The sequence below is a fragment of the Esox lucius genome, chromosome 1 (genome assembly GCF_011004845.1).
Source record: "Esox lucius isolate fEsoLuc1 chromosome 1, fEsoLuc1.pri, whole genome shotgun sequence".
Lineage (NCBI taxonomy): Eukaryota > Metazoa > Chordata > Actinopteri > Esociformes > Esocidae > Esox > Esox lucius.
This window is the reverse complement of record NC_047569.1, coordinates 38,585,737-38,604,416: the sequence shown is the minus strand read 5'-3', so window position 1 is coordinate 38,604,416 and position 18,680 is coordinate 38,585,737. Positions and strand designations below refer to the sequence as shown.

At 42.8% G+C, this 18,680-nt stretch overlaps 2 protein-coding genes across 4 annotated transcripts in view; both read left to right on the top strand.

Annotated features, from left to right (window-relative positions):
- Nucleotides 1–6,039, top strand: part of LOC105027034 (autophagy-related protein 16-2) — a 42,225-nt gene extending 36,186 nt beyond the window's left edge. For all 3 annotated transcript variants that reach the window (XM_020047885.3, XM_020047877.3, XM_010898910.5), the window contains 2 exons: nucleotides 1,418–1,519; nucleotides 3,028–6,039. In XM_020047885.3, coding sequence (XP_019903444.1) covers nucleotides 1,418–1,519; nucleotides 3,028–3,121 — 196 coding nt within the window. In that variant the 3' untranslated portion in view covers nucleotides 3,122–6,039. The remainder of the gene's footprint in view (nucleotides 1–1,417; nucleotides 1,520–3,027) is intronic.
- arrb1 (arrestin, beta 1) overlaps nucleotides 5,751–18,680 on the top strand; it is a 28,719-nt gene continuing 15,789 nt past the window's right edge. The window contains exons 1-2 of the mRNA XM_013135626.4: nucleotides 5,751–5,839; nucleotides 6,310–7,336. Coding sequence (XP_012991080.2) covers nucleotides 7,317–7,336 — 20 coding nt within the window. The 5' untranslated portion in view covers nucleotides 5,751–5,839; nucleotides 6,310–7,316. The remainder of the gene's footprint in view (nucleotides 5,840–6,309; nucleotides 7,337–18,680) is intronic.

The window sequence follows — 18,680 nt, the reverse complement described above, 5'->3', positions numbered from 1 at the left end:
CACCATCCATCTATCTATATATCAATCCATCCACCATCCATCTATCTATATATCAATCTACCCATTCATCATCCATCCACCATCCATCTATATATATATCAATTTATCCATCCATCAATCTATCTATATATCAATCTATCCATCCATCATTCATCCACCATCCATCTATTTATATATCGATTTATCCATCCATCATCCGTCCACCATCCATGTATCTATATATCAATCCATCCATCATCCATCCACCATCCATCTATCTATATATATCAATCTACCCATCCATCATCCATCCACCATCCATCTATCTATATATCAATATATCCATCCATCAACCATCAATCTTATCTATATATCAATCTATCCATCCATCCACCATCCATCTATCTATATATCAATCTACCCATCCATCATTCATCCACCATTCATCTATCTATCTATATATCAATCTATCTATCCATCCACCATTCATCTATCTATATATCAATCCATCATCCATCCACCATTCATCTATCTAACTATATATCCATCTATCCATCTATATGTAGTGCTTTGCAAAAGTTTTCAAAACGCTAACCAATTTCTCACACTGCTGAGTTAGAAATTGTATATTGACAATACTTTCTGTTTGATATTTTAGTTTAAAACACTGACACTGATCAAATCAATTATTGTAATGTGACATGTAAGGTTTATGTAGGGAGATTTGTATGAAAAATAAAACTGAAATATTGCCTATTGCAGTATTCAACCCCTGTGTTGTGGAAGCACCCAGTTTACAATGATAAACTGGGAGAAATGGCCTTAATTAGGACACAGGTAAAATCGCTTTAAAGGCACTACAGAGTTCTGTGATAAAACTGCAACTGTCCAGTAGGACAAGGCCAAAGCAACAATGAAGTAGCTTACCAACAAGAAGGTGAATATCCTGCAGTGATCCAATCAATGTCCAGATTCCAATCCCACTGAGAATGTGGTATTATTTCCATTTTGCCATCCACAAACGTAATCCAACCAACCTGAAGAAAATATCCCATGAAAAATGCCTCTGACACTTGCAGCGAAGTGTCCCTACCAAATTGATATGTAGGGGTTGAGTACTTATCCAAGCAATGTATTTCACCATTTTATTTTATTTCAAATATTTCCCAACAGTAAACAAATGTCACCCTGAAATAATTGACGTCGCTTTGCAAGGCTCTCTATTTATCTATATGCATCCACCTACATCTCAGTATATGTAAATGCATATAATATCTAGTCTTATGAATCTATGTACTATACATCTATCTGTCATCTCAGTCTGTCTGCCAATGTCTATCACTATATCATCTATTTAATTACCTATATATTATATTTATCTAATCCATCTAATGTATTTATCTTATCTGTCTGATCTATTTATCTATAATCTGTTTAGTCCTGATGGGAGCTACTTGGCAGCAGGATCCGCTGATGGGGCAGTCTACATCTGGAACATCAACACTGGCAACCTGGAGACACGGCTACCAGAGATGCACAGGTTGGTCTCCATTCCACTGACACTTTTACTGCCACAGACACAGAGAGCCAGCCTTAGTAAGATGGGTCACTGACATCGCCAAACTGAGCTCCCTCTACACCACCTCCCATCACAAAGAGGATGAGTAGACTGCACTGGCAAAGTTCCCTGCAACCAGAACCAGCATCAACACAAACTCTTCTTAATGACCAAGTGGGAAGTTTTTATACTGTAATATTTTAAATTGAATTGAGTATTTTGTGTTTTTGAAACCTCTGTTATATGTGACCTGCATTATTCCTAATTTAGTTATTTACTACACACTCTTAGACTGGATTTTGCTCAACTAGACAATTAACTGTTTTGAACTGAAAACTGTACTGCAGTGACCTGGACCAAACATAGTGCTGGACGGTCCCCATTATTCCCATCTGTCTGTCAGTCAGTCACTCCTCAGAACCCCACCCAGCCCCAGAGGTCCTTAGCTCTTAGCAGCTATCCTCCACACTGCTTGTCTCAAGCCAGCACAGCAGCAATTAGATTTATGAGACTTCCTCTCAGCAATGCCTTGTCGAAGCTGTTAGGGTTACAGCCTATTACAGTGTTTACATTAGCAGGAGGGAAGAGCAGGTTTCTGCCAGAGCTGGAAGGCAAGTGTACCTCCTTTGATACAAACCAGAAGAACATTCAGAGCTGTTTTGTTCTCAGTGCTCTTTGTGGCCTTTGAATGGGTCCCAGTGAATTTGTCTGGGTCAGACCATACGTCATAGACTTTATGACACCGCCTTCCCTAAATTAACTTCCTCTTCCTAACATTAGAAAAGAAGAGTCCCTGACCCCTTCCTCCTAACATTAGAACATAAGGGTGCCTGACCCCTTCTTCCTAACATTAGAACAGAAAGGTCCCTGACCCCTTCCTCCTAACATTAGAACAGAAGGGTCCCTGACCCCTTCCTCCTAACATTAGAACAGAAGGGTCCCTGACCCCTTCCTCCTAACCTCAGAACAGAAGGGTCCTTGACACCTTCCTCCTAACATTAGAACAGAAGGGTCCCTGACACCTTCCTCCTAACATTAGAACAGAAGGGTCCCTGACCCCTTCTTCCTAACATTAGAACAGAAAGGTCCCTGACCCCTTCCTCCTAACATTAGAACAGAAGGGTCCCTGACCCCTTCCTCCTAACCTCAGAACAGAAGGGTCCTTGACACCTTCCTCCTAACATTAGAACAGAAGGGTCCCTGACCCCTTCCTCCTAACCTTAGAACAGAAGTGTCCCTGACACCTTCCTCCTAACATTAGAATAGAAGGGTCCCTGACACCTTCCTCCTAACCTTAGAACAGAAGGGTCCCTGACACCTTCCTCTTAACATTAGAACAGAATGACATTGGCAAAGCCCTTTGATGTTCTGGCCCAGCTCAGAGAGGAATAGGTTGTCATTTAAATGTGCCTTAGGGACTGTTTGTTTTCCCGCCCGTCCGTCTGTATGTACATTTGTTTCTGTCTGACTGTCCCTCTTCTCCTGGGCAGTTCGTCCATTAATGCGGTGGCCTGGTCTGGTTCTGGGGAGTATGTGGTCAGTGTGGACAAGAGCCGGCGTGCCGTCCTCTGGAGCGACATCTGAACAACAGCCTGGTCGACTGGCCAGCTGATTCTGCTTGATCCGCAGTCCAGGCTTCGCGGTGAGACGAGGCTTCTGAACATCGATTGAGATGTTGAACATTCCACTGAGAGAACATACAGAACATTTTGGATGTCAACACTCCACTGAGAGAACGTTCAGAACATATTGGATATCAACACTCCACTGAGAGAATGTACAGAACATATTGGATGTCAACACTCCACTGAGAGAACGTACAGAACATATTGGATGTCAACACTCCACTGAGAGAACGTACAGAACATATTGGATGTCAACACTCCACTGAGAGAACGTACAGAACATATTGGATATCAACACTCCACTGAGAGAATGTACAGAACATATTGGAAATCAACACTCCACTGAGAGAATGTACAGAACATATTGGATGTCAACACTCCACTGAGAGAACATTCAGAACATATTGGATGTCAACACTCCACTGAGAGAACGTACAGAACATATTGGATATCAACACTCCACTGAGAGAATGTACAGAACATATTGGATGTCAACACTCCACTGAGAGAACGTTCAGAACATATTCATTGTTTATCTCCCTCTTGCTACCAGTCTGAACAGAACTGACAATGATGGTATCCATTTGCAGGTCTGACACATTCTGCTATCTCCCTTTGTTCTGAACTGACAGTCATAGAGGTCTGTCAGAGGGACAACAGTTTCATAGCATTTTGTCATTCTCAATATGTGCAAGTGTTAATTTAGTTCTCTCCATGTTGTCGGGTGGAAAGCGGTGATTACAGTGACAATACGGTGATTACAGTGATAATACGGCGATTACAGTGACAATACGGTGATTACAGTGATAATACAGGTGATTACAGTGATAATACAGTGATTACAGTGAAAATACAGTGATTTATAACTGTATCTTGATATAATTTCTGTCAAAACAATGTTGGTTGTATTTGGTGTTTTAAAGTTATGTGCTGTCTAACCATTTGTACTGGGGAAGGAAAAGCATTGGTTATGCTTGTGGAGCAACTATTAGGACAATTCTTTGAAGAATAAGGATTTATATCCTAATAGCAATGCTTTTAACGGCAGATGTACATATGTAATCATGCTCTTTGCTGTCTTAAAGAAAGACATTCACCTCTACCACCGTGGTAAAAGTGTTGAGATTACAGTGTGCTGATAGTGTAATCTCTACCAACGTGGTAAAAATGTTGAGATTACAGTGTGCTGATAGTGTAATCTCTACCACCGTGGTAAAAGTGTTGAGATTACAGTGTGCTGATAGTGTAATCTCTATCACCGTGGTAAAAGTGTTGAGATTACAGTGTGCTGATAGTGTAATCTCTACCACCGTGGTAAAAGTGTTGAGATTACAGTGTGCTGATAGTGTAATCTCTACCACCGTGGTAAAAGTGTTGAGATTACAGTGTGCTGATAGTGTAATCTCTACCACTGTCGTAAACGTGTTGAAATTACACAGTGCTCATAGTGTAATCTGTGTTTTATTATCAATTGAAGCTGCATAACATATGAAGCGGCTGAAGGGAATATGGCTACCCTGAGTATAGAATAGGGTTATTCTGAGGGTTCTAAAGGGAATAAGGTTGTCTTGAGGGTTCTAACGGGAATATGGTTATCCTGAGGGTTCTAAAGGGAATAGGGCTGTCCTGAGGATTCTAATGGGAATAGGGTTATCCTGAGGGTTCTAATGGGAATGGGGTTATCCTGAGTGTTCTAAAGGGAATATGGCTATCTTGAGGATTCTGAAGGGGAATTGGGTTATCCTGAGTGTTCTTAAGGCAGTAGGGTAATCCTGAGGGTTCTAAAGGTAATAGGGTTATCTTGAGGCTTCTAAATAGAATAGGGTTATCCAGAGGGTTCTAAATGGAATATGGTTAATTTGAGGGTTCTAAAGGGAATAGCGTTATCCTGAGGGTTCTAAAGATAATAGTGTTATCCAGAGGGTTCTAAAGGTAATAGGGTTATTTTGAGGGTTCTAAATGGAATATGGTTATCCTGAGGGTTCTAAAGGGAATAGGGTTATCCTGAGGGTTCTAAATGGAATAGGGTTATCTTGAGGTTTCTAAAGGGAATAGGGTTACCAGATGGTTCTAATGGGAATAGGGTTATCTTGAGGGTTCTAAAGGGAATATGGTTATCCTGAGGGTTCTAAAGGGAATAGGGTTATCCTGAGGGTTCTCAAGGGAATAGGGTTACCCTGGTGGTTCTAATTGGAATTGGGTTATCTTGAGGGTTCTAAAGGGAATAGGGTTATCAAGGGAAGCCAATCAGCATCTAGGATCTGACCAAGCTGACCAATTTAGTATGGCTGCATTTATTACCAGCATCTTTTTTTTTTAAATAACTGGTCAAAAGACCAGTTAGATCAGATGTGGTTGGTCAAAAGACCAGTTTGGTCAGCTGTGGTTGGTCAAAAGACCAGTTACATCAGCTGTGCTTAGTCAAAAGAACAGTTAGATTAGCTGTAATCGGTCAAAAGACCAGTTAGATCAGCTGTGGTTGGTCAGAAGACCAGTTTGTTTAACGACCGTAAAATTGGGATGCATCTAATCACAACCTAGTGTGGATGTCTCCTAAATCCACAGTGGACAGAGGGAGAAGACCAGGAGAGGGTGTGCGTGCATGTGTGCGTGCACGCGCGCGCGCATGTGAGAGTGAGAGAATCTAGACGGTTACGTTGTGTGTTGCTATGTGAGGGTATGTACAGTATATGCTATGTTATGTTTTTTATTTGTCTGATCTGATCTATTCTATTGGTGTTCGTACAGTACAGCGTTATGGACTAAATGGGAGTATGAATGAGTTCAAACCTAATCGTTTATTTTTTGCGCTGTACCACTGCTGGGAAAGGTTTACTTTTTGTAAATTTTACAAAGAATAAAATTGAACTAATTTTTGTGTTTTTGCCTGTAAATGTTATTTACGGCCATGTGAATAGCTTCACAGTCACAGGAAGTCAAGTGCGAAATGCAGTTATGCGAGAGAGTGAGGGGGGGAGATAGACAGGAAGAAAGGAGATGGAGAAAAGAGGGAGAGGGATGGAGAATTTATGATTGCACGCCTTACATTCTCAATTATGCATGAAGTCGATTAGATTTCCAGACTTGCCATTATATATTGTGTGGTGTTTTATTCGAACAGCCATTCACTTCATCCTTCATCCTCAGAATTCTAACAACCATTGACATCATCCTACACGGAAGGAGGTAAGCGAAGTGAAGGAAACACTTAAGCGATCGAGGGGTACAGAAGAGTTTCCTTCATGTGGAGGGGTTCATCCTGTGCCTGTGATGTGTTTTGCGGAATGTTCTATTGACAAGCGCCACAGAACGATGCACAGATCCACGACACAACGTAACAGCAGCGGCCAATGACGTCAGTGCGAACACATCAACAGTGTCTGGATGGACCGACTGAGGGTCTTTCTCAGAATTTAACGCTTTTCTAATCGTATTATTTTGGCGGATGACTAGAGAGAGTGAGAGAGACCACCCCCCGTTTCCAAATCCATGCACACAGCCATGCCCTCACAGATGGAGTGAGCAATAGCAAGAGAAAAGGAGGGAGGAAGGGAGGGTGAGGAGGAGAGAGAGAGTACTTGGCAGAGAGAGAGCGAGAGCAGCGAGGAGCTACGTAGGGGAGAGCTAAAGCAGAGGCAGCCGTCAGAGCGTCTGAATGTGAACAGGACCCAGGTGGAAGAGAAGGAGGTTTCCTGCCGACAATAGTCCCTAGGAGGATTGTCTCCCACTGCTTGGAGTCCTGAATGTTTCCGAGAGCAGTTTGACCAGCCCAGCTCTCCGCTCCACCGCCCTGGTAAAGGAAGAACCCATCGTATGCAGACCCCGGCCGTACGGATCAATCACGTTTGTTATTATTGAGGCTTTCTCTGAGGCATCGCCGGGGAGGCACTCTTAAGTGCGCTGAGCCGGAGACGAGCGCAGAGAGCAGACGGCATATAGAGATATCCAACTGAGAGGATCCCCTCTTCAATTCAACCACCCTCTCACGCAGCCAGCCAGCTTGAGCTGCACATCCACAGTGGTTTCATCAGGACATTCTTTTATCTTTTCATCTCTCTCTCTCTCTCTCTCTCTCTCTCTGACTCTGACCCAAAAGCATTATTGCGGACTATTTCCTGCGGGTAAACGAGGTTCAACCAGAACAATATTTTGCCATGGGAGATAAAGGCACACGGTAAGCAGAAAATATCATCAGGGCTGTTGATGTTGTGGCGGTGATGAGAACCGCGATGACTGCGCCTCGTGTGTTGTTTGCAAGGCTGCTTCTGAGTGTCCTCAATAGAATCCCCCCATAATGTGTCCCCTCTTTTGATCATTATTTTGTGTGCGTGTGTGTGTGTGCGTGCGTACGCATGTGCGTGCGTGTGCGTATGTACATATGTTGGGTTGCTGCATGCATGTAATGTCTGCATCATTCCGCCCCGCACATCTTGTGCCAAAGATAGTCAGTCATATGTTGTCCTTCCCTGCTCAGGGAACAGCCCTGCCTCCTCTCTGCTGGGCTTCAGTCCCCTTCCTCTGGGGTCGGTGCTGAGAGTGACAGGGTCATTTACCTCAGGATACCTCACTCTGGACACCTGGTTCTTTTCAGAGGAACTGAGAAACATGGGATATGTGGACTGTTGTTTATTACATGAAACAGTGGAATTTTGAAAGATTAGTCTGTGGTATGGTACAGACTGAAGAGGATGTGGTATGTTACTGACTGAAGAGGCTGTGGTGTGATACTGACTGAAGAGGCTGTGGTGTGGTACTGACTGCCGAGGCTGTGGTGTGGTACTGACTGCCGAGGCTGTGGTATGGTACTGACTGCCGAAGCTGTGGTATGTTACTGACTGAAGAGGCTGTGGTATGTTACTTACTGAAGAGGCTGTGGTATGGTACTGACTGCCAAGGCTGTGGTATGGTACTGACTGCCTAGGCTGTGGTATGGTACTGACTGCCGAAGCTGTGGTATGGTACTGACTGATGAGGCTGTGGTGTGGTACTGACTGAAGGGGCTGTGGTATGGTACTGACTGCCAAGGCTGTAGTATGGTACTGACTGCCAAGGCTGTAGTGTGGTACTGACTGTCTAGGCGGTGGTGTGGTCCTGACTACCTAGGCTGTGGTGTGGTACTGACTGAAGGGGCTGTGGTATGGTACTGACTGCCTAGTCTCTGGAGTGATACTGACTGCCTAGGCTGTGGTATGGTACTGACTGTCGAGGCTGTGGTATGGTACTGACTCAACAAGCTGTGTTGTGGTACTGACTGAAGAGGCTCTGGTAGGTCACTGAATGAAGAGGCTGTGCTATGGTACAGTGTAAAGACTATGTGGTATGTTACTGACTGAAGAGGCAGTGGGATGTTACTGTGGGGCCAAAATGTGTCTGTCACAACTGCAGAAATGATCTACTGAGATGAACAGACTTCGCTGTATAAAAACATATCCCTCTCTCGAAGAGCCTTGTTTTCCTTATTTTATGCAAGGTCCATTCATATAAGCAGATAGTATTTTTACTTCTAAGAAGTGTCAGTACATACATTTTCATTCTTATCCTTTTCCTCGTTCCCTGTGGGAATCAAATCCACAACCCTGATGTTGCTGGTGCCATGTTTGACTAGCTGAGCTACACAGAGCATTTCAAGTCAATACTTATTAAATCAAGTATAACCGTTCCAAAACCTTGCCTCATGGGTCTTCAGCAGCGCTTGGCGGAATCCGCAGGTGACAGACAGATCACATCTACGTCTGAATAACAAAACCAAACAACCCCGGAATGTTCCAAGAACACAGACAAGATCCAATAACAGGATTTATACCGGTGACACAATGTGTAAACAATGACTTTAATCCTGTATTAGTAAACTGGGTGGGAAAGAGACGTTTCCATGGCTATGTTTTCGGCTTGTTATTACATCAGGATAACGTGGTGTTTTTATTCCTTTCCTTTTATTACTTTCCTTTGACCTCAGTGTGATTTCTACAGGAAAGGGTTAGGTCTTAGGGCTGCCTGGGGGCTTGCTTTGGCTAAGGGCTGGTGACTAGCTGTGGCTAAGGGCACGCTTGGGGCTAGCTGGGGCTAAGGGCTGGCTGGTTACTAGCTGGGGCTAAGGGCTGGCTGGTTACTAGCAGGGGCTAAGGGCTGACTGTGGGCTAGCTGGGGTTAAGGGCTAACTGGGCATTAGCTGGCAGCTGGCTGGGGCTAAGGACTGGCTGGGGCCAGCTGGGGCAAAGGGCTGGCTGGGGCCAGTTGGGGCTTGTGTTTAGCTAGTTTGCGCTATTTGGGTCAAATTGGGAATAAGGTCAGACAGGGGTTATAAGGTCATTCTGGGGTTGGGGGTGCCTTAACCCAGACTGACCTAAAATATAATTTATAGTCCATTGGTGCAGATATGCTAATATCCAACCCAAATCCATAGTTATGTTGTTCTGAGACCACAGCCATTGGGGATATACCAACCAGCTGACCTGGACCTGGACCTCTTGCCATGTGACATGTCATGCACCCACACACACACTTTTATTGTCTTGTACTCGCAAGGACTTTTTTAGGATCACAAATGTTTTCCATTGATTTTCCAATTAATAATCAAACACCTAACCCTAACCTAAACCGTAACATTAACCCCAATCCTAAAAAAGAATTTTATATATTATATAATAACCAGCAAAACGTCCTCACTAGTCATGATTTGCCATTGGTTACTAGTGACGACATCTGGACCTCACAAGTATAATAGTACTAACACGCACACACACAAAAAGAAAAAAGGAGTGACAGCGCCAGATACTCTATACCCCCAGACACTTTAACCCCACAGACATTCTACCACCCCAGACACTCAACCCTAACAGACACTCTAACCCCTCCCACAAACACTCAATCCCCCACAGACACTCTACCCCCCCACAGACACTCAACCCCCACGGACACTCTATTCCCCCAGACACTCTACCCCCCAGACACTCCACCCAGACACTCTACCCCCCAGACACTCCACCCAGACATTCTAACCCCCAGACACTCTACCCCCAGACACTCCACCCGGACACTCTATCCCCCAGACACTCTACCCCCTAGCCACTCTACCCACCCAGACATTCTAACACCCAGACACGCTCCCCCCCTCCAGACACTCCACCCACCCAGACACTCTAACCCCAAGACACTCTATCCCCCAGACATTCTGACCCCCTCAGACACTCAACCCCCCCAGACACTCAACCCCCCCAGACACTCTACTCCCTCAGACACTCTACTCCCTCAGACATTACCGCTCACAGACACTCTACCTACCCAGACACTCTTCCGTCCAAGACACTCTAACCCCCCCAAGACACTCTAACCCCCCCAAGACACTCAACCCCCCAGACACTCTACCCGTCCCAGACACTCTACCCGTCCCAGACACTCTACCCGTCCCAGACACTCTACCCCCCCCCCAGACACTCTACCCCCCCCCCAGACACTCTACCCCCCCCAGACACTATACTCCACCACAGGCACTCTACCCCCTCAGTAACATCCTCTTACAATTTTTTGTTTTTAAATCTGTGCTGTCGATTATATTTCCTGTCTCACCTCGCTGGTTATATGAATCTGTGCTGTCAATGATACTAGCTGTCTCACCTCTCAGGCTATCAGGGAGACAAGGCAGTCATGTCCAGAGAAATCCAAGTACTTCCTGTCTATGAGCAGCAACCATTAATAACATTCATAACAGACTCCAATAGATTTAACTCAGTGTGTAAAATACTGAAGTGGTCGTGGTTTGGGGCATACCAGAGTGCCAGAATGTATTTAACTGGTAGAACCTGACACCTCACCTCAGCAGTAGAGGTGAGTATGACCTGGCCAATAGCAGCCCTCTGATACATGTAAGAGGAGACAGAGCAATCAGCACAGTCCAGAACATCAAGTTTCCCTCAGAGCCAGAGGCTGGCCCTTTCTACACACACCGCACACACAAACATAACATGTACACCAACACACACACATACACACACTGACACATTACATGTACATACACACACTGACACATGAAATGTACATACACACACACGGCGCATCCGTCCATACATACATGCTGTAATGCTGCTGTTTATATTTTCTCCTGTTGCTTGGTCACCTCCCTCCTATGTGTATATAAACCTCCGCTACTCATGAACCTCCGCCAGGCCTTTTACTTCTGATGGCTAGCTGGAAATTTGTTATTTTAGTTTGTTATTTATTGTGTGTGTATTCCTTGGCTTATAGTGTCCTGTTTGTATTTTTGGAGATTCTCTTTTAACAGTGTTTTTGGAAAGGGACCCTTAAATAGGCATCTTACTGTCAGTGGCCACCGGTTTGTTACGAAGCATGTTACCAGCGCCTGACTTGGGATGAAATCACACATTAGACTATGTTCATCAAAATGTATGTGTTAATAAGGCTTGTTCCTCGTTTGCCTAAAAAAGGAATGCTGGAACATGGTTCCAGTGTCAAGCCCTGCATGTAACAAATGAAATGTGAGTTGATTTGAGTCAACTCCCAACCATACTAACTCACATCATAGCTGACATTGTTATCAATCCTGTCTGTCTAACGAACCCCTCTAATTAATCTCTTTAACTAATCCCTGTAACTCATCCATGCAATTCCATCATGTAACTTAACCCTGTAAATCATCCCTGTAACTCGTCTTTGTAACTCTGTCACATAACTCATCCGTGTAACACAACCTTGTAAATCATATTTGTAACTCATACTTGTTTAGGGTCTTGTCACACATTCATGTATCTTACCCTTGTAACTCATCCTTGTAACTTTGCCATGAAACTAAAGGCTAGTTACAGGACAATTGCTACTTTAGAAGATGTCAAATTTTAATCAAATAATTAAGAATGTAAATAAAGAAATATCAGAACAAATCTAATTTACAATCATGATACAAGTCAAAACAAGTAAGGAACCATGAGCCCTGAATATTAATCACATGTGTTATTCCATCTGGATTCCAGTGGTAATGCGAATTTTCTTTTCGAAAAGGGAGGGCTGCTTGGGGAGGGTGTCTCTTGACTTATTGGCTCATTCTTAAGAGCTTCAGATTCATGTATTGATTGGGTCTGAAAGCCTCTGACATACTGCCACTGCTAGGGGATAAGCCCCAGAAGGGTCGTCTCCAGCCATTGACAATAAATTGGCCATCTATTTCCCCTGCGTCTCATCTCATCAAGTCCTTTTGAAGAAGGGTCTGAATGGGGGGCTATTCCCAAACTTTACTTTATCTTCCAAATCACCACTCGAAACAGTCTGTCTTCATAAATAGCTACTATAGTTGTTTGTCTCTTAGTCTGTTTAAATGGACAGCTACAAACTCTTTGTCTCTGTGTCCATGGACACCAAAAACTAGCTGTCTGTCTCTCTGTGTACAAGGATCTCCGCTAACTATCTTTCTGTTTGTGTACATGCCTTGTTGTTCATTGGCCAATTCTTACTAGCGGCTCTGTCTCCTGGTAACTACGTTCTAAATCGCTAATAACTTCCTATCAGTGTGTGTGTCTCTGTGCTCAGCAGGGATCCTCTTAGCCGTCACGTTGGGAACTAAAAGACATTTGGGGGAAATGTGAAAGCTTGTTTGCATCCTCCTATTGAAGGCAACGATGCCCGTCGTGGCTTGTGTTTTAAACAGGGAGAGTCTATCCTCCCGGTTTCCTCTCTCTATCCCCCCCCTCTCACTCTCTCTCTCTCTCTCACTACTCACACACTTATCTCCTCTTCCTCCCTCCACACACCGCCTTCCTGGATCCCCTCACATCTTTTCTTTCTCTATCTCCCCATCTTCCTCGCTCTCTCTCTTGCTCCACTCATCCACTTATCTCTGTTCCCGGACCCCGGACCCCGAGCCCCTAACCCGTTTCTTCTCTGTCTCTCCATCTCAATTGGAGTTTCAGTAGAGAATGATTGATTGACAGGCTCTAAAAAGCACAAAGGAGCATCAAAAAAGACAATAGTCAGTGAGACACCCGACTCAGACTCACCATTTGTTCCTTCTGGGGGCGGGCCCTTTTTGTCAGCATATTATTTGAGCTGGTGGTCTAAACACAGCCTGTGATTTCATATAGGTTTATTTAATTAGGAATTCAATTATAAACAATCTCTGAAAGGAGGAAATTAACACTTCAAAATCAATGCAAATAAACTGACACATGATAGATAGACATCAAAATCAGATTGTTATAATGGCTCTTAAATGAGAGGGACACGGACAGCCACGATTTTGATATTTATTCACAAAAGGATTCATTTCAAAACCATGAATTGGTAGAATTGGGTAGCCTGTGTTAATGAATCTGATGAGCATTCAAATCAACCTGAATCTTGGTCTGCATAATGTTCAACCTGAATCTTGGTCTCCCAAAATGTTTCTCCTGATTCGTAAAAAACAATATATTTACTGTTTTTGTTGTAGGTTGAGGGTGTTCAAACTCCAGTGAATATCTCCTGAGCCAGGTTCCGCATTTCTGCCCATGAGCACTAAGATCTGCATACTCGAGCCCACAAACACCTCAACAGGATGACACAGCCTCCGAGTCCCAAGATTCCAGCTCCCACAAACGCACTGTTCCTCCCTGCTTTCAATCACCGGAATTCTAAACACCTGTTCCTCATCACCCCTCCTGTATTCAGCCTAGGTCCATACACCTTTCTGTGTGAGTTATTGTTTGTAGGTGTACAACATGCTAAGCCTGCATCAGCCTAGCCTGCCTTTTGTTTTTCGAGCTAGCCAAATCCTAGTCTGTACTTTTGAGTCTTTCTGTGCACCAACCTCTGCTTGTATTTTGTGTTTGTTGCCCGTCTCTGGATCTTACATTAAAATTTAATCCACCCGCTCTGCAGTTGGGACCAAACCTCTGGCTCTGACCCGTATTCTTACAGTACTAGTCTCCAGTTCCCATTTTTTTGTGGAAATCTAATTCCCAAACTAAATTACATTTTTTGCGGTTTTGTCATTTCTTTATTTGAAACATCTTGAGATTTTAAATTCTATGTAGCAGCATTCCCCGTGGCTAAGATTATTTTTCTTACCAGTTCTGAAAGTATTCCTGTCAATTTGACACATTCTAATATCCTATCTGAGAGCCCCACAACCCCTAAGCACCGTTTAATATTTTGGGGGCCCCAGGACGCATGCCAGACTGTTAATCCGGTTCTCAATGTCTCATTAAAATGGAATGAACAGAACTTGTGTTAATCTATAATTTCGTGTCTATGACATCCTGCTTCCGTAAAGATGTTCAGTCAGCCAGGGTTATGCTGAGCCTTGCAAAAGGAGAGAGCAATAACATTAAGCCTGGCAACATGAGCACTGTGAAATAATACAGCTTAATAGTTCTCTTGTCTGGAGTGTTATCTTCTTTTTAATGGAATCCAACCGAAAAGCCACTCGATGTGGTTATCCTTACAGTAATCTCAACAGCCCATTTCCCAATATTGTTTTCCTACAGAAGAGGGTGAAAGCTGTTAGTGTTGTGTAATAAAATTATTTGCATACCAAAGAGAATATTCTAATGAGTGCAGCGGCGGAGTCAAATAGCGCTAGCCATCTGTTGTTGCCATGTAAACCACATGAACTGCATCTAGGGATCTTTCCTTCTCTGGCGAACATTAACCCTAGAAGAGTCCACCCAGCTCCTGCTTGTTTGATCTTGAGTTGAGTAGTTATTAAGGTTAGCAGAATGTGTGAGCAAAAAAACGGAAGTTTAGTTATTGATACTGCTACATACTTTTTCCATGTTTCATTGCTCAACCAAGCCACTCAAACTATGATAATGTGTGCAATTTTGATTGGTCCACTTCATGTACATTGCATTTGGAATATTCAGAGGCCTTCGATTTAACCACATTTTGATGTGTTATAGACACAATTTATAATTGATTAGATATATATTTTTTGCTACACACAATACCCCATGAGGACAAAGCATGTTTTCTGTTTAAATGTATTGCAAATTATGAACTAATATACTATACATATCTATATATCCATAAGTATTTCGACCCTATGACATGACACTCCAGATTGAGCTCAAATGCATCCTTTGTCCTTTAATCAGCCTTGAGACATCTCTAGAACTTTTGGAGTCCACCTGTGGCAAATTCAATTTATTGAACATGATAAATGAACACACCTGTTTAAATAAGGTCCCACACTTCACAATGCATGTGAGAGAAAAACCCAAGCCATGAAGTGCAAAGAACTCGCTATAGACCACTGAGATTGTGTTGAGGCATAGATCTTGGGAAGGTTATAAATATTGCTAAAGCATAGACAGTTCCCAGGAGCACAGTGGACTCCATCATTGTAAAATGCAAGAAGTGTGAAACCACCAAGACTCTTCCTAAAGCTGGCCGTCCATCTAAACTAAGTAACCAGGCAAGGTGAACAAAATGTTTGTGAAAACATGGTAACGCTCATCAACTGGCTAATACCATCACTACAGTGAAGCATGGTGGTGGGAGCATCATGCTATGGGGTTGCTTCTTCATGGCAGGGATGGGGAGACCGGTTAGAATTGAGGGAAGGATAAACATTGAAAAATACAGTGAGGTCCCTGGAGAAATTTACCAAAAGGTATTTCCAGAGTTATCCATTGCTGAGAACAGGTTTTGTATATGAAATGTCTAAAGATTTATAATGATGTTAGTTTTAGATTCGATTCGATTAAACTTTATTGTCATTGAACAGTACAAGTACTGTACAACAAAATGCAGTTATCTTCTAACCAGAAGTGCGAATAAAAGAGGGCAGAAAATTTACAAGTATTAAGTATAATGTATGTTACAAGTGGAATGTATAGTTACGGTGTTTGTAATTTTCTGTTAACTTTGTTACTCAAGTGCAGAACTACAGATTTTTCAGTTTGGCTACTTGGAATTTGATCCCCCTTTACAGTTATTGCTCTGCTGAAACTACTAAGACAGTGCTGCATCCCCCCCTGGTAGAGAATGCAGTGATTATTAATTAAACTGTGTTTGAATTAAAGTGCAGTGGACTATTCTCTAATATAAAAAAGTTACCATTTTGGAAAGCAAGTTTTTTGTCAATCCAGGTGCCCCAATATTCATAGGCAGGGACATGATCAATATGGGTACCATTGAAAGTACATATGTTTAAAGCAACAGCTTTGTTTTTGTGAAAACAACACACATTCACTTGACTGTTATTCTGGCCAACCACCCAAGAAGGGTGAAAATGCATCGCTCCTACAGACAGTAAGTCACGTGGCTTTCTATGTAAAGCACTCAGGCATCTATGCATTCAGTCATGTTAAAAGGCAAAAGTGGTGATCTAAGCAACTTTGCGCGTCTATGTCAGATGGGCTGGTTCTAGTATCTCAGAGTCATCCAACCTCCTGGGCTTTTCATACGCAACCGTGTCTAGGATTTATACCGAGAGTGGTGCAGCAAATAAAAATACATCAGGTCAGCAGCAGTCCTGTGGGTGAAAATAGTTGTAGATGAATGAGGCCAAAGGGGAATGGCCAGAATCTGACAAGCTAACAGACAAGCAACAAACAGGCAATTAACGGCGCAGTGTAATAATGGTGCGCAGAATGGCATTCCGGAATAAGAATGTCGGTTTTGGTCACATAGGGGCTATTGCAGCCGATTGAGGTGCACCATTACACTGGGTTCCATTCCGATCAGCTAAACGTTAGAAACGACTTCAGTGAGAACACTGCCATGGATGAGAGATAATACTATACATTTACATCTGAGTCATTCGTATCCAGAGGGACTTACTGTTAATTAACTATGACCTGGTCTAAAACCTGACTGATGAAATTTAAAATACATTGGATATAAAGAATCTACACACCCCTATTAAAATGCCAGGTTCTTGTGATGTAAAAGAATGAGACAAAGATAAATCATGTCAGAACATTTTCCACTTTTAATGTGACCTATAACATGAACAATTCAATTAAGATCTTTGAGTGGGAAAAATAAAAAACTCACAATAGCCTAGTTGCATAAGTGTCCACACCCTTAAACTAATACTTTGTTGAAGCAACTTTTGATTGTATTATAGCACTGTCTTTTTGGGTAGGAGTCTATTAGCATGGCACATCTTGACGTGGCAATATTTGCCCACTCTTCTTTGCAAAAGCGCTCCAAATCTGTCAGATTGCAAGGACATCTCTTGTGTACAGCCCTCTTCAGATCATCCCACAGATGTTCAATTCGATTCAGGTCTGGGCTCTGGCTGGGCCATTCCAAAACATTAATCTTCTTCTGGTCAAGCCATGCTTTTGTGGATTTGGATGTGTGCTTTGGGTTGTTGTCATGCTGAAAGGTGAACTTCCTCATCATCTTCAGCTTTCTAACAGACCCCTGAAGGTTTGGTGCCAAAATTGCCTGGTATTTGGAACTGTTCATAATTCCCTCCACCCTGACTTAGGCCCTGGTTCCAGCTGAAGATAAACAGCCCTCACCATGCTTCACTATGGGTATAGTGTTATTTCGGTGATGTGCACAGTTGTTTTTGCGCCAAACTTACCTTTTGGAATTATGGCCAAAAAGTTCAACCTTGGTTTCATCAGACCAATACATTTTCCCACGTGCTTTTGGGGGATGTTTTTCTTTGTAAGAAAAGGCTTGCATCTTGCCACCCTACCCCATAGCCCATTCATATGAAGAATACGGGAGATTGTTGTCACATGTAGTACACAGCCAGTACTTGCCAGAAATTCCTGCAGTTCCTTTAATGTTGCTGTAGGCCTCTTGGAAGCCTCCCTGACCAGTTTTCTTCTTGTCTTTTCAATTTTGGAGGGATGTCCAGTTCTTGGTAATGTCTCTGTTGTGCCATATTTTTGGGTGATTTGATGATGACTGTCTTCACTGTGTTCCATGGTATATCTAATGCTTTGGAAATTCTTCTGTACCCTTCTCCTGACTGATATCTTTCAACAATGAGATCTCTCTGATGCATTGGAAGCTCTCTGTGGACCATAGCTTTTGCTCTGAGATGCAACTAAGAAAATGTCAGGAAAACCCTACTAGAACAGCTGAACTTTATTTGTGATTAATCAGAGTCACTTTAAATGATAGCAGGTGTGTAATGACTTCTATTTAACAAGTTTGAATGTGATTGGTTAATTCTGAACACAGCTACATCCCCAGTTATGAGAGGGTGTGCACACTTATGCAACCAGGTTATTGTAAGGTTTTTATTTTTCATTTTTCCCCCTTGAAGATTTCAGTTTGTTTTTCAATTGAACTCTTCACATTATAGGTCACAGTAAAAGTGGAAAAAGTTCTGACATGATTTATCTTTGTCTCATTCTTTTACATCACAAAAACCTAGCATTTTAACAGGGGTGTGTAGACTTTTTATGTCCACTGTACATTTCATTGTTAATAAATTTCTTAGCTAAAAACGAATCAAAGATTGTCATATTTTAGCTAAGCTAGAATGTTGAGCCTAAAAGGAGCACAGAGTTAAAGCAAAAATATTTAAAGATATATATTTTTTTTACATTGAGCCAATT